At 47.9% G+C, this 16,009-nt stretch overlaps 1 protein-coding gene across 2 annotated transcripts in view; it reads left to right on the top strand.

Moving 5' to 3' along the window:
* The window catches only part of SLC6A17 (solute carrier family 6 (neutral amino acid transporter), member 17), a 73,121-nt gene extending 57,486 nt beyond the window's left edge, over window positions 1-15,635 (top strand). Inside the window, exons 7-12 of one of the 2 annotated variants that reach the window (XM_006865940.1) lie at window positions 7,591-7,832; window positions 8,065-8,257; window positions 10,087-10,279; window positions 10,948-11,107; window positions 13,967-14,129; window positions 15,087-15,635. In XM_006865940.1, the coding sequence (XP_006866002.1) occupies window positions 7,591-7,832; window positions 8,065-8,257; window positions 10,087-10,279; window positions 10,948-11,107; window positions 13,967-14,129; window positions 15,087-15,455 (1,320 nt within the window). In that variant the 3' untranslated portion in view covers window positions 15,456-15,635. The remainder of the gene's footprint in view (window positions 1-7,590; window positions 7,833-8,064; window positions 8,258-10,086; window positions 10,280-10,947; window positions 11,108-13,966; window positions 14,130-15,086) is intronic. The other variant, XM_006865941.1, reaches the window with a different exon arrangement.
* The last annotated feature ends 374 nt before the right edge of the window (window positions 15,636-16,009 follow it).

Below are 16,009 nucleotides of genomic sequence, written 5' to 3'. Positions count from 1 at the left end.
CAGATATGCCTGAGATAGAGACAGAGATGATGACGTGGAGTGATGAAGCGACTGGGGACTTTGGACCCAGAGAAGGAAAGGACTGTGGGCTGAAAACTGGGGGGAGGAAGGGGAAGTGTAGGGGGTGGGTTTCTGAGATATACCCTTTGGGTGGTTGATGATGTATGGAGGGGATTGGGACCATGGCAATGAGATGATATAGGATGGAATGAATGTAAAACTAAAGTTCTCCCATGTAAACTATCATATAATTCACAATAAAACATTAAAAAAAAAAAATCAGTACTGTGTGAAAATGGAAGATGATCACATCAGATCCCAAGCTGGAGGATGCTTCCATCGCTACATGACTGCCCAATTAAGCCATTACCACGCAGTGCCAAACCACCGAGAATCATGGCCCCGCCAAGTCCATCTCAGCCAGTGATATTCTCACCTTGCACCTTGACATTCACTACTGTCAGATGTATGTCATTAATGTGCAAATAGTCAGTTGGTGGATACTTTACTATTGATTAATGTGCTGGACTACAAGATCAGTTTGAACTGCAAAATCCTCACCTCAGAAACGGACTCAATGGCCCTTAACAATAACAACAAGATTGTAAATGAGAAGTAGGTGTATTTTGGTGCTGTAGCATAAGCACAGGACTGCTAACCACAAGGTTAACACTTCACACCTACCAGATGCTCCTCGAAAACCCTATACAGGGTCGCTGTGAGTCAGAACTGATTTGACAGCACTTGACAACAGGTGTATTTTCATTTCATTCCACAATTACTACATATAAGCAACTCTGTCTGTCCTCTGAGAAGTTCCCCAAGCTGCAAGGTCACTCTGAAGTTTATGATTGTGGTGTCTCCCTTAGATTGACTGCTTTTGGTAGTGAAATTTGGCCCTGATCGTGACTACACCCAGGAAGTTAGTCATATCCTGGTTTTAGTTTTAGGAAGTAGTGAGAAAAAATTTTTTTAAAGCTTTTATTGTGAATTGAGTGATAGTTTACATGGGAGAAAATAAGTTTTGCACTCATCCTATCATAGTTTGTTTCATTGCAATGATTACAATCCCTTCCATGTATCATCATTTAACAGCATTTGCTTCTATTCCTTCTGTCTTTTTGAACATAAGAACACTCAGGAATATATAATCATTTAAGCAACCAAAGGGCACATTCTGGAAGCCTGCTTCCTGGCTGCTAGCACACAGCCTTTCTCTTTCAACGAGTCTAGAGTCCTCAGCTGCTCTATCTTTCTATGTCTCCATTTCTAGTGACGCTGCTTCTCTGGATAGAGTCCCACATTCCACTCATACTCATCTCCCTTGATGGTCCTAGGGTCCTCTGTTCCCGGAATGTAAGATTAACTACTCCCCCCTTTAAGTTACAAAACTTCTACTTTTACAGTTGTGATCATTACAATTAGTCATGATAACAACTTCTCACTGTTGAATTAAAAGAATCCTATCCCCATCTCCTTTCACCAGACCCATCTAGACAAGATGAAAACTATTCCGTGGCGATTCTATCTTCCCTGCACACTCTTAAACTAAACTCCCCCTTGAAAAACTTGTAAGCCAGCCAATTCATGCCTTTATGTTTCCCCCTGCCCAATATCTAAATTGCCCATCCATGTCAACTCTATATGTCGAGGGGACAGGTTTGATCCTTAATGTGAAGACTCCTTCCCTTTAGGTTGGTATGTTAAGCTACTACATCCTTAAGTATAGGTCAAGTTCATCAAATTGTAGCAAATTACACTTGCTTCCTTTAACAAATTTATTTATCTTCCTTTAGTCATCAAGTCATCAAACTTAGGTCAAATGGGTACTGTCTGCAAATTTGGGAGTTCCTGTGCATCTTCCCCTACTTCATATCAGCTGGACGCTTCACTCTCAGCTCTAACCCTCGGTGGCTAGGCCAGTGTCCATGGGCTCAGGAGTTGCCAAGTCTCCCCAAATTTCAGACCTACCAGACCTTCCTCTTCTCTCTCTCACCTCAAAGTTGAGGAGTCTATGGAACGTGGCCAAACTCAGTCCATATCTTCATTACTGACTTTCCCCCACATCCACTCACATGTAGACCAACGCAGTCGCCAGATAGCTGACATGCCTGCTTGTGTGTTCCCTTTGAGTTTCAGTCTTGGAGGGAGATTTGTCCTGAAGGGACTTAATGGCTCCCGGTAAACAGCTTGCTTCTTCTTGTGGTAGCCAAACAGACTGCCATTTTTGTTTTTGATTTTGTTTTTCCCTGCTAGTTAGGAAGTGGTGAGATCTTGATGCTGGCATGTGTTTGGGTCTCAAAGATAGATGATCTGTGTCTTTATGTAAAAACTTTAGTAATGACTGATACAGATCAAAAAGGAAATGTTAACAAGAATGAAGGATGGAAGGGAAAAAGAAAGAAGCAAGAAGAAAGTCAACATTAGACAATTTCTAAACTTTTACTTTAGAAAGTAAGAGTTTAAAATCCTATGGATCTTCTTGTCTGAGGAAAGCACATCTTCTGGTACATCTTCATAGGCTCTTTCTGATCTTTCCCGCTGTGCTCATAACCTGAAGGAATCACATCAGCCTTTGTCTGTCTGTCTCCCTCTCCCTTTTGCTCCCCACTCTTTTTTCTTTCCCATGTGCCAGATGTTCATACAAAGAATAGCAAGAGATGGGTTACACCTCTAGGAAACAGAGGATTGAAAAGAAGACAGTCATAGAAACCTGTAATTGACAAGAGAGGTGAAAGCCCAAGGAAGTGACTGCTCATAGCAGTCAGGAGATGCTTCAAAGAGGAGGCAATATTTATGCATGGTTTTCAGAAATACATAGGAGTTCACCAGAAAGGGAGTAAGAGGAAGGGTTTGAATCACCATGAAAAACAAAAGTTTGGGGTTTTGTTCCCTAGAACTCGTTTGTGGTAAAATGACCTAACAGCTGTGAGGCTATTTATAGTCTTGGTTGATTCACTTGGAGTAAATATTCATACATTCTGCTGCAGACAGACTAATGTGTTGGGTTACAAAGTGCTGTCGGGGACCCTGCAGGGTGTGGTATATAATTATGCATCATATGTACTGTATTACCTTTCTAAAGTAATTTTTTTTTAAATCCTGAAATCTATAATCCATCTGGCCTTAGAGCTTTTGAATAAGAAAATATAGGCTTGTATTACTTTGTTTGTATGTGTGTGTGGATAAAAGATACTGACCAAAACATTCGCCAACACAATTTCCACATTTATAATTCATTGATATTGATTCTATTTTTCTTATTGTGTCAGCATTATCAATATCCTTTTCCAAAATATTCCAATATCTGTGCATAAGGAAACAAAAACTCCCCCTTCCCCCTCCCACTTTCGTGTCTATATTTTCATATGTGTTTATCCTTACTTTGGCTTTTTGCTCCCTTGCTTGTCTTCTCACTTCCTCCTAGCTCTGGCCTCATCATTGTCCTGAAAAACCCTAAGCCCCCCCATGACCTGTTCACTGTTCCTTTCCTTGGCCTCTTTCTCTAGATCTCACTGGCCCACTTCCCTCTCTGACAGGGTCTCTTCCTAGGGCCTCCATAACCCAGCAGCCCTCTCACCTTCTCTCCTGTCTGTAATGCTGCTCTTCCCTCACCCCCTTGTAGCATCCTCTTCCTCTACCTGCATTAAACATTGGAGATTTGACACTGCTCCATACTCTCTCTTCTCACTGTGTCTTCTCAGGGACAACTCCTCACACATTCTATCTCTAGCTCGGCACCCTACTCCAGTCTCTACACTCACTTGTCTAGATGCCTACTTGACATCTACTTTTGGGTGTCTTTGTTGGTGGTGGTGTTGTTAAATGCCATCAAGCTGGTTCTGACTCAGAACCAACTCAGAATGAGGAGCAGCTAGTGGGTTTGAACCACTGACCTTAAGGTAAGCAGCCCAGTGCTGATTCTACAGTGCCACACAGGTGTCTTAAAGACACGTTAAATGTAACATTTCTACAACTGGTGTTTCACTCTGCCCTGGCCCAGCCCCGTCAGGACCTGCTCCTCATCCACCATTTCTATCTCCAATCATGCAATTGTGCAGACTACAAGTATGGTGGTTACCATGACATCTTCCCCAGCAGCCTCGATTTTTCCTCCTAAAATCGCTCCATCTGCCCTAGGCAGAGCCACCATTGCGTCCCACCTGGACCCCTGAAAAAGAGCTTCCAAGTAGGTCTGCTGTGTCCACTAGTTTGGAAATGCGCTCTGGTTGTTTCCTCTTCTTCAAGCCCCTTAGGGGGTTCCTGGTGCTTTCATAGGGTTAAGACAAGGATGCTGACAAGCCTGTGGCTGGACTCTTTGGACCCTCTCAGCGTCTTCTACACTATCCTCTTCCTGTTCTCCTGGCTTCAGTCACCTGCTTGCTTCCTTTTCCATTCACAGACCATCTCTGACCCTCCTTGGGGCCACTGTGCATGCTGTTCCTTCTGCATGGAATGTGCTACCTTCCCCCTTGTAGCCTAACTTTTATCATCATTCAGATGTCAACTTTGGGAAGGCTTCCCTGGCCTGACTAAGATGAATCCCCAGACACCCATCATAGCGTCAGGGTCTGGCCTTCACAGTCTTTGCGATTTAGCATTTATTTGTGGGATCATTTGACTTCTCCAACTAGAATGTAAACTCCATGAGGGTCGGGACCTTGTCTGCTTTTGTTCCCATGCTCTCCCCACCACCTAGCACATGGCTTGGTGAATAGCAGGTGCTCAGGGTTTGACAGGGGAGTATATGGGTTGTGGTCTGTCACAGCTGTTGGGTGTACAGCGCAGGGAGGCAGAGGGGAAGTGGGTGCTTTCTCATGGATACCAAGGGACTCTTGGCTCCTTAAAGGTCTGGGATTTTGGTATTTTTAATGGACCGAAGGTGACTTCACCTATTCTGTGTGGGTTGGGGAACTTGGCCTTCCCAGGAGTGCACATAGTTTCCAACTCAGCAAACCTCCTGACCTCCATTTGTGCACAAGCCTGAAAGCCCAACAGCTCTGCCATCACCCCCACCCTCTGTCTCCTCAGCACAAAGGCAGTGGGAAGACTCCTGGAACCCACACTCTAGGCTTTCTGATACCTGTTCCAACTGCAGGTGTTCATCTGCCTAGGAAGCTGCTGAGACAGAGGGCAGGTGGGCCTTGGATGTAAGGCTGTAGGATATGGGACCTGGATGGACCCTAAAACCCACTGCCATATTTTACAGAGGAGCAGCAGATTTAGCCCTGGGCTTGTGACTGAAGAGCTAGTGAGTTCTCTACCTGGCCCTTCCCGCATCAGTGATTTGGAGTGAGGATGCTGACATCCACCTTAGCAGCAGAGGCGAGTGAAAGCATACATGGCAGGCAGTCTGAATCTGGAGACATTTTGAGGAGGACACCCAGGCCCAGTGTCAGAAGGTCTGGACTTGGTAACCCTCTGCCCAACTCACTAGTGTCATTACATTGAATGGTGCGCTCAGCTTATCCTTTCAGAGTGTAAATTAATAGGTCCTGTTGCTTCCCCTAACCCCAAACTCTGCTCTGCATTTTATAGGGATTCAATTCCTACTGTGTGGCAGACAGAAGTCCTGGTGATGAAGTGGGTTAAGCACTGGTCTTTTTGTTGTTGTTAAGTGCTGTCGAGTCGGTTCCGACCCATAGCGACCCTGTACAGGGTTTCTGGGGCTGTAAACCTTTACAGGAGCAGAAAGCCTCATCTTTTTCCCGTGGGGCAGCTGGTAGTTTCCCACTGCTGACCTTGAGGTTCACAGTCCAATTCGTAACCATTACGCTACCAGAAAATTGGCTAACCACAAAATTGGCAGTTCAAATCTACCAGCCACTCCTTGGGAGAAAGATGAGGCTGTCTGTTCCCATAAAGACTTATAGTCTCAGAAACCCTAGGGAGCAGCTCTGTCTTATAGGAAGGGTTGCTGGGAGTCAGAATCGACCCAGTAGTAGTGGATTTGGTTTGTGTGCCAGACATTATTTGTTTCTATACACAACCACCCTGGGAAGACTGTTCCAGTTTTTAGATGACAAAACAGAGGCTCATAAAATAGACACTGTGACTTGCCTAAGCTTTCCCAGCTATTAAAAGATGGGAATCAGGCGATGGGCCTGGGTCTGTCTGACTCTAGAGCTCTGTGCTTTGTCCAAGCCTTGGCTCTTGCCTCAAGGACCAAAGAGTGAAAGGAAAAAGGGGGTATAAACAATACGTCAGAAATCCTGTTAGGACCAAAGTCAGAAGGAGGGATCGCAGGGGCTGCTCATCTCCAGGAAGAGCCTGTGTTCTGTGCCATGAGTTGGGAGGAGACACCTTCAGTGACTTGGAGCATGTAGATATATGTTTGGATGAACATTGGACCTTTCTTGTCTTGTCTTGTCTTTTCTTTCCTTTTCTGGGAAAGTGAAGATTGGGTAAGAAGAGAGAACAGGTAATATCTCTTTTGGTGGTTTGAGGTAAAAGAGGGCTCACGGAGACATTGATATTCGTAGTTCTCTCATACTGGTTTGCATGTTACACACTACACTACTTTAGGAGAGCCATTCACACTGTAGTCTAAGTGAAGGACACCTAGACAACCATACACAATGGCCCTGGCAATATTCCTTAGTATGACACTTGCATGGTAAGACATCAGTGAAAATTACTGAGAATTTACTATGTGCTATGAATTGAATTAAGAAGCTCTGGTAGCGTAGTGGTTATGAATCAGGCTGCGAACCTTAAGGTCAGCAGTTCAAAACTACAAGCCACTCTGTGGGAGAAAGATGAGGCTTTCTGCTTCTGTAAAGAATTACAGCCTTGGAAACCCTGTACAGGGTCCCTATGGGTCGAAACCGACTTGACGGCACTTAACAACAACATGGATTGAATTGTTCCCCCAAAATATGTGTTCGAAGCCTAACTTCTATATCTGTAGACATAATCGGCTCCTGAATGGGGTTTTTATGTTATGATTGTTGTTGTTGTTGTTATGTGCCATGGAGTCGGTTCCAACTCATAGCGACCCTGAGCAGGGTTTCCGAGGCTGTAAATCTTTACGGGAGCAGAAAGCCTCATCTTTCTCCCGTGCAACAGCTGGTATGATAAGTAAGCAAAATGAGGAGAGGAGGGAAGCTAAATGTCATGTGAGGGTCTCTAAGGAAGTAAGGGACACCAGGGCTACAGAAGCTAAAAGAGAAAAGACCTCTCTCAGAGCTGACTCAGAAAGAGAGTCAGTGCCCTGAAGTTGGACTTCTAGTCTCCTGAACTGTGAGAAAATGCATTTCTGTCTTCAAAGTCACCTCCGAGTGGTGTTTCCATTACAGCTGCACTGGGGAACTAAGACACTGTGCCACCACTGAGCAGTTATGATTTTGTTTTCCTCCCAACAGCCCTCTGAGCTCCATGGTATTGCTATCCATGTTTCACAGAAGGAAATCTGAGGCCCAGAGGAGTTAAGAGAATTGCCCAAGGTCACACAGCTACAGCTTCCTTTTCACTTGGCCAGGCAGCCACAGAACTTGGTTGCAACTGAGGAAGGAGTGTGGAGGCAACTCCATTGCATGTGGACAAACTCTCATCTCTGTCTCTTTCCTTCCCCCACCCCCCGCCCCACAGCTGGACAAGATGCTGGACCCCCAGGTGTGGCGGGAGGCAGCCACACAGGTGTTCTTCGCCCTGGGGCTGGGCTTTGGTGGGGTCATCGCTTTCTCCAGCTACAACAAGCAGGACAATAACTGCCACTTTGATGCCGCCCTCGTGTCCTTCATCAACTTCTTCACCTCGGTGTTGGCCACCCTCGTGGTGTTTGCAGTATTGGGCTTCAAGGCCAACATCATGAATGAAAAGTGTGTGGTCGAGTAGGTTGTATCTCCTCCTATCATTCCTTCAGTCTGTGCATTTTAACTAGGAGTGGGCATGATTGGAGAGAGCTCTCCCCATCCCAGGCCGAGGCACCATCCATCTCTAGTCCGGGACCACAGAGATGGGTTCTGAGATGGCCCGTGGGATTCTGGGTGTTGGGAGGTGCCTGCAGCATCTTTCCACCCCACCCTTGACTTCTCACCAGGCCATTTCCCCTTCATGCTACAGGAATGCTGAGAAAATCCTGGGTTACCTCAACACCAACGTCCTGAGCCGGGACCTAATCCCACCCCACGTCAACTTCTCCCACCTGACCACCAAGGACTATGCGGAAATGTACAACGTCATCATGACTGTGAAGGAAAACCAGTTCTCAGCCCTGGGCCTCAATCCCTGCCTTCTGGAGGATGAACTGAACAAGGTGTGGGGATGGGCAGGTAGATGCGAGAGAACAGAACCCAGAGAAGGCCGTGGGTGGTGGGGCTTGAGCAAAGGCTTTAGAAAACTGACCAGGAATCATTCACTTACTTTATACATGAGGACCTTCTGTGTGTCCAGCAAAAGATAGAAAAACATTTTAGCCAGAGCCCCTGCCCTTAAAAGTAGGATAGAATCTAGACGAGGAGACCAGGCAGACACACAGGAAACCATGAGTAAGTGTACGGGGTCACTCTCACATATATTAAATAGGTCTCCTGTGTACCATTCACTCCATGAAGTGAACTTACAACAAGGCCTTATACAGGACACTTAGAATTTAAGTGTTGAAATTGGTGTTTGCCCTTTGCGGTCTATCTCATTTGACCCTCACAACTGCCCTATGAATTGAGTACTGATGTGGCCCCCATTTTACAGATGAGTAACCTGTAAGTTGAGGGGCTTGCTCAAGGTCACAGAGCTAGTAAATGGGGATTCAGGGTTTAAATCCAGATAGTCTGCACCAGAGCCTATGCTCGGCATCATCCTCTAATGCTTTACCTCTCTGATGGCTTTTCCATTCTGACGCCAGCACGGATCCACTACCTCCCAGGTTGGGGCAGGGCGGGGGCATGTTTCCTCCCTATTAATGATCAGGCCCACATTTGGACACCTTTCTTCTATCCCCATTTGCACAGCTTGCAACTTCCAAAATGATTGCTCTGGTAAAAAAAGTAACAAGTCCTAAGTGGCCCTGGAACCCAACTCATGCAAAGGCCAGAGCCGTGGCTCACATGGGGCAGAGTCTGGCATGGGCAGAGCTAGTTCCCCTCAGCCCAGGCCAACCCTGTCCCTTCTTCATGGGACCAGGGAAGAAGATGCTTTCCCTGAGCCCTGACCTCCACGTTAACAGTCCAGCACCAACTGACCATGTAATGCTGAGGAGGCTGCATCCCAGGTACCTGAGGTGTCCCCATGCAGTCCAGTGCAAAGAGCTCCTCTGGAGAAGCCCTGCCTAGTTTCTTCCCCAGGTGTCTGGCAGCATCAAAGACCTCTTCTTCCATGACACACTTCCCACATTCTCAAGGGCTATGGCCTGGTCTCAATAAAATGAGGATTATAGTTCTACTCTGTCCTGTGGGGCAGCTATGAGACAGAACTGACTTTATGACAGTGGGTTTGGGTACAACATTTTTGTCACACAACACACTCAACAAACAGCCTGCGAGTGACAAGAACCAGACACCCTCACAATCACTTCACATTGCGCAACCACAGGTACGAGCTGTCCACGGACAGTATGGTCAGTTGCCTGGTGAGCAAAGGCCCACACATTAAAGCTGTGCTGCTCTGCCTTAGCGGCCCACTCAAATCTCCCGGGGGTTCTATAAACCCTGCTGCTCAGGCTTCACCCCAGCCTAGTGGAGTCAGTGTCCCCAGGCTGAGACCCATGGGTTTCTCTGAGCAGCTGGGCTGAGAATTGTGGCCTTAGGAATAGAGTCAGAGCTGGGAGCGGCCACAGCTGTGACCGTGACCGTCAGGGAAGACTTCTTAGAGGAGGAAAATCTGGAGCTGGATGAGTTTCTCATCATGAAGATCTTCATCTGAGTCACCTGGGGTCCTTGTCCAAACTGTAGATGCCTCAACCTATAGCTGAACTCCTGCATTGGTGTTTGACACTCTCCGGGGAGTCTGATGCCCTCTGAACTTTGAGATCCACTGACTCAAAGCAGTAATAGGATTTAGATGGGGACAGGAATCCCTGTGAGAGAGGACAGAGGTTAGGAAGCAGAGGGCTTCCCTGAAACCCCACCCCCCACCCCCCACCCTCAGTCTGTGCAGGGCACAGGCCTGGCCTTCATCGCCTTCACTGAGGCCATGACGCACTTCCCCGCTTCCCCGTTCTGGTCCGTCATGTTCTTCCTGATGCTCATCAATCTGGGCCTGGGCAGCATGATCGGGACCATGGCCGGCATCACCACGCCCATCATCGACACCTTCAAGGTGCCCAAGGAGATGTTCACAGGTAATGCTTCCCTGCAGCCCCACCCCACCCTGGGACTGCCCTGAAGACCTGCAGTCAGGCTCTGGCTCTGACTTCTAAAAGACTAAGGGGACCACCTGGCTTGGCCTCCCAGAGGAGGGCTCAGACCTGCAGGAGATACTGTTTGGAAATACGGGCCACGTCAGAGCTGGGAGATGGGCCTCTTTCCTGAGCTCATTTGTCCCTTGCCATAGGGGCCCGCTGAGTCATCTTGAGAAGGGTACCCTCCCCAGCCTGGCACCTTGGCTCAGTTTTGCTGTTCCTCGTCTCAGGCTGTGTCCAAAGTCCCCCATCTTCAAAGTTGACCTGGGCTCCATATTGGGTGACCTTTCATGTGCATGCCCAGAAGGGAGTTTCCTGTTCTTAAATGGAAGAACTGAGGTGAAGGAAAAGACTCTGAAACAGTCAGATTCATCATTTAGATGACATTCCAGCAATTAAGTGGGCTCCTGTTCAGGGCCAGGAGCTAAGGACAGAGGGCCTGGGAGAAAGGAGGCGACACCCTCCTTCCCAGAAGAAGCTCAGAACCTCAGCTCAGGACGCCTCAGGAGGGTGGGCTGCAGGCCAGGTGGAGGGATGGGTGGGAAGGGAGCCTGGGCCCCACCCAGCCTGCACCTTTGCCCCCACACCGGCCTCCCGGCTCTCTGTAGTGGGCTGCTGTGTCTTTGCATTCTTCGTGGGGCTGTTGTTCGTCCAGCGCTCCGGGAACTACTTTGTCACCATGTTTGATGATTACTCGGCCACCCTGCCGCTCACAGTCATCGTCATCCTAGAGAACATCGCTGTGGCCTGGATCTATGGAACCAAGAAGTAAGGGGGACCTGAGGGACAGATGGGGACAGGAGGAGGGCTCCATTCCACCGCGACTCTGGTGAATCCTGTGTTCCCAGGACTGTTTGTAAATAGGGCAAGTGATCAGAATCAGAATGTTAGATCATTTAGGGAAACTGAGGCTCAGAGAGAGGGCATGAGTTTCCCCAGGCCACTCGGCCAGTGAGAGGAGAATCAGGCTGAGCATCCAAGTCTCCTGGGCTCAGATTCAATGCTTTGACGCCTTCCTCAACTGCCTTATATCACCAGAGTCCCTTTCCTGGGCACCGACTCATCTTCAGGACTCTGGTCAGTTAAGTAAGTGCTTTGTGGGTATACAAGAGGTCCCTGCCATCAAAGTACCCCTAGACATCAGCAGCCTGATGCACAGTTTTAAGGTTCTCTAGGTAGGGGTGTGGAGTTCTGTTGTGCTGCTGTGGATTAGTGCGCTGCATTGCAAGGTCAGTTTGATGTTGGAGTTGGCGGTTCAAGTTCGCCAGCTGCTTCTAGGAAATCCTATACAGAGTCGCTATGGGTTGGAACCGACTTGATGGCACTTAACAACAACAGGTAAGGGTGTGAGATGAAGTGTGGATGAAGTTCCTGAGTTTGAGGTTGGATGAGTTAAGAGAATTTAGCAATAAGAAAGGCTGGGGTCTTGGCCATGGGCATAGGGCAGGTCTGTACTCACGCTCAGTGCCCAGTCTCAGGCCTCAGTCAACAACACATCTATGTCCCCAGGAAGCAAGGCCGGGGTCACCACTGACCCCACACCTGGGCCTGGTCTTAGAATCAGAGTTCTACATAGCTTTCTGCTCCCTAGGAGGTACCTGCTAGGATAGGTTCTTCCTTTTATGTGTGTCATGGACTCCTTTGGTAGTGAGGCCCCTGGGCCCATGTTGAGAATATTATTTTAAATGCATAACGTAAAAGATTATATAAGAAAGTAATTATAGTGAAAAATAGCAAAATGTTGTTTAAAACTTATATGTGCCTTTTAATGCATTCAAATGACAGAATTTAGCAGTGGGTCTAATAACAACTGTAATTTCAAAATGGTAATGAGCATCAATGTTGTGTCTAGCTGTCTTCAGCAGCTGTGATGTTATAGGAAAATCTCCAATTTAATCTGTTAGTGACAAAGTCAAATACTGTCAATACAACTGTGATTTGCTGCTTACATTTGTAAGAGGAAGAAGTGCAAGGCTTCCGTTAGGGGTTAGTGAAGTAAAAGGTGGTTATGTTTTTGTTTTTAATGCCATCAAGCAAGCGAATTCTCTCCACAGATCCTATGTTTAATATAGTGCTAATAATATCTGGCTTTTATTAAAATGGAGATTCTGATTCCCCATATCTGGTGTGGAAATGCAAATTATCAGCAGGGAATACAACCGAATGAACTGGTTGGAAACCCAGATTTAAACACCCTTGAGCCAATAGATTCCAGCGAAATAATTTTTACTAAATGTGTTCAAAATTTTTGTGATTTTAAATGCCAGCTGGAGTCATGATGTGGTTCTGTAGGATAAGCACTGGATTGCTAACCTCGAGATTGGTAATTCAAATCTACCAGCCAGTCCTCAGAAACCCTATCAGAACAGTCTCCATAGCACTTAACACCACAGTTACCAATTTGGTAACAGCTGTTTCTTCTAAATCCAGCTGCTTATCTACAAGTTTAATTCAAATACTATTAATTTAATAATAAGTTATTTCTACAACTTTCTAAAAAGGTTAGTCATAGTGTTTTGAAGTATCTTTGTCTAACTTCCTTGTGATTTTTAATTACTGGCACTGTAGTATGAACACTGGACTGCTAACCACAAGGTTGGCAGTTCAAACCCACTAGCTGCTCTGTAGGAAAAAGAGACTTCTTGTTAAGTGCCATCGAGTCAGTTCCGCCTCATATATAGGGTTTCTGGTGAGTTTCAATTGCCAACTTTGTGGTTCAAACTGACTTTACAATCTAGTGCTTTATCCTACAACACCATACCAGACACAGCCTGGAAACAGGGTTGCTATGAAATTGGAACCGCCCGGATGGCAGTGAGTTACCCAGGGCTGACTTCTTCCTCTTTCCCAGCAGGGGGAGTCTAGTTCCATGGCCTCCTTCAGAGCCATGAGGGTAGATAGGGGAAGAGAAGGAGCATTAGCGGGGTTCACAGTGAACATCCAGTTGCAATCAAGTCGCTTCTGATTCATGGCAACCCCAAGTGTGCCACAGTAGAACTCTGTTCCATAAAGATTTCAGTGGCTGATTTTTGTGAAGTAGATTGCCATGCCTTTCTTTGGAGGTGCATCTAGGGGGACTCGAGCCTCCAACCCTTCAGTTAGCAGCAGAGCACTTAAATCCTTGGCACCACCCAGGATGCCACATGAAAATAGAATCCTTTTAGTGTTGTTTGTCTGCCTAGTGCATATCTGAATGGCTGTATGATATCCCAGGAGGGGTGTGATGGAGTCAGAGGATGTTAGAGGATGCAGCAACTGTCCCCGAGTCCAACTGGGCCCCAGAGTAATATATTGACATTGTAATATATTGACTCTGAAGAAAGGAGCTCTGTAGCATAAGCACTGGACTGTGAACTGCAGAGTCAGTGGTTCAAGCCCACCAGTCAATCTTGAGGAGAAAGATGAGGTTTTCTGCTCCTGCAAAGAGTTACAATCTCAGAAATCTTATACAGGGCCTCCGTGAATTGGAACCAACTCAATGGCACTTTACAATAACACCATGAAGAAAGACAGGGGACAGAGGCGGGGATCCTTGTTGGTGGAGGCTTTTTGGAGGAGATGGCTATTGGGAAAGGAAGGAGCCACTGTGGGTTTGCCGACAGATGGGTCTTCCGCTGCCCCTGGCAGGTTCATGCAGGAGCTGACTGAGATGCTGGGCTTCCGGCCGTACCGCTTCTACTTCTACATGTGGAAGTTCGTGTCTCCACTGTGCATGGCTGTGCTCACCACAGCCAGCATCATCCAGCTGGGGGTCACACCGCCTGGCTACAGTGCCTGGATCAAGGAGGAGGTGAGCCCCCAAAGCTCCAGAGACAGTTCATCTTCCCATGTCTTACTTCAACAGGCCATAGAGGTAAACCTTCATAGGACATCTGCTGTATGCAGATATCTGCTGTATGCCACTGGTGATGTGGTGGGTTAAGCATTGGGCTGCTAACTTCAAGGTCAGTGTTTCAGTCCCACCAGCTGAACCACAGTAGAAAGATGAGACTATCTGCTCTGGTACAGATACAGTCTCAGAAACCCTATGGAGCTGTTCTGCTCTGTCCTAGAGGGTTGCTGCTGACTCCATGCAATAGGATTTTTTATTTTTATTATGTGCTAGGCATTGCCTGCCAGGTGCTTTGCACACCTAATCTGTAGTCTTCAGAACAAGTCCTTATCGTAAGACCTGTGAGAGCTGGAACTCGGGGGACTGCCTGGTTTTTGTGGGTCTCCCAAGTTTTCTGCCTTTGACAGGATACACTGTCGTTTGATGTGGCGCTATGGGATAAGCACTGGACCGCAAAGGTGGTTCAAACCCACCAGCTGCTCCTCAGAATTCCTACACCGGGTCTCTATGTGTCTGAATGACTTGGCAGCACTTTAACAACAACTCTTGCTTGGTTTAGTGGGAAATACTTGAGTTTTCCTTTTCCACCTTACACAGGTTCCAGTTTTTGTAGGTTTGTAGGAGTCTTGAGACTCTGAAAAGTTAACACCCTTGACTATTCTTTCAATTTCATATTCTCTCTCCTTGTCTGTGGAGTTGAAGTATGCATCCATTTTACAAGTATAGAAACTGAGGCTCAGAGAAGTTCAGGCTCTTGACCCAGGTCACCAGCTAATTCAAGGAACAATCTTTGATGCCCCTCATCTTTGCTGGTCCCTGGAAACATGGTGGGGTGGCAGTGGATATGAGCAGAAAGGGGCTGCCCTGGAGGTCCTGGAGGTGGGCAGCAAGCCACGTGTCTCCTCTCCTCCCCAGGCTGCGGAGCGCTACCTGTATTTCCCAAACTGGGCCATGGCCCTGCTGATCACCCTCATCATCGTGGCCACCCTGCCCATCCCTGTGGTGTTTGTCCTGAGGCACTTCCACCTGCTGTCTGATGGCTCCAACACCCTGTCCGTGTCCTACAAGAAGGGTCGCATGATGAAGGACATCTCCAACCTGGAGGAGAACGATGAGACCCGCTTCATTCTCAGCAAGGTGCCCAGTGAGGCGCCCTCCCCCATGCCTACTCACCGCTCCTATCTGGGGCCCGGCAGCACGTCGCCCCTGGACACCAGTGGTAACCCTAATGGACGCTACGGGAGTGGCTACCTCTTGGCCAGCACCCCTGAGTCGGAGCTGTGACCACTGTCCCCACCCTGCCCGTCTCTTCCCCTGTACCCACCCTGCCCACTTGGCCTGACCTGGCCTCTTCCTCATAGCAGCCACCAGGCCCAGGCCAGGCCCTCTGCCCAGGGAGAGCAGGTCAGCTCTGCCACAGCCCCACCCAGTCCCAGCTGACTTCTGTTCCCTTGTCCCAAGCAGTGCAGCCCCCCACCCATCTAGTCCTCTGAGGTCCTCTCACCAAATTGCAGACATGTAACGGGGGCAAAGTCCTAACTCTCAATTGGGCTTACTCTGCCCTCCCTCTCTCTCTGCTGCCTGCAGTTCTGAGTCTTGGGGGTCCCCCTGGACTGCCAGGTGGTAGTGTGGAGAGGTGGGGGCCTATGGCTCAGACTGCTGTAGACTCAGGCTTCACCACCCTTTTCAGCCCAATAGGCTGCTCCTTAGGCTAGGAGGCTGCCTGCTGTAGGCTGGGTGGGGACTGGAGTGGGCTGGAGTGGGATGGGATGGGCTGCTGTGGAAGGCCAGGCTCTGTTCTGTGGGGAGGATGAGGCCCTCTGGCCTGCATGAGCCTT

Source organism: Chrysochloris asiatica, unplaced genomic scaffold (assembly GCF_000296735.1).
Source record: "Chrysochloris asiatica unplaced genomic scaffold, ChrAsi1.0 scaffold00085, whole genome shotgun sequence".
In the NCBI taxonomy this organism is placed as follows: Eukaryota; Metazoa; Chordata; class Mammalia; order Afrosoricida; family Chrysochloridae; genus Chrysochloris; species Chrysochloris asiatica.
This window is presented reverse-complemented; position numbering and strand designations above follow the sequence as displayed.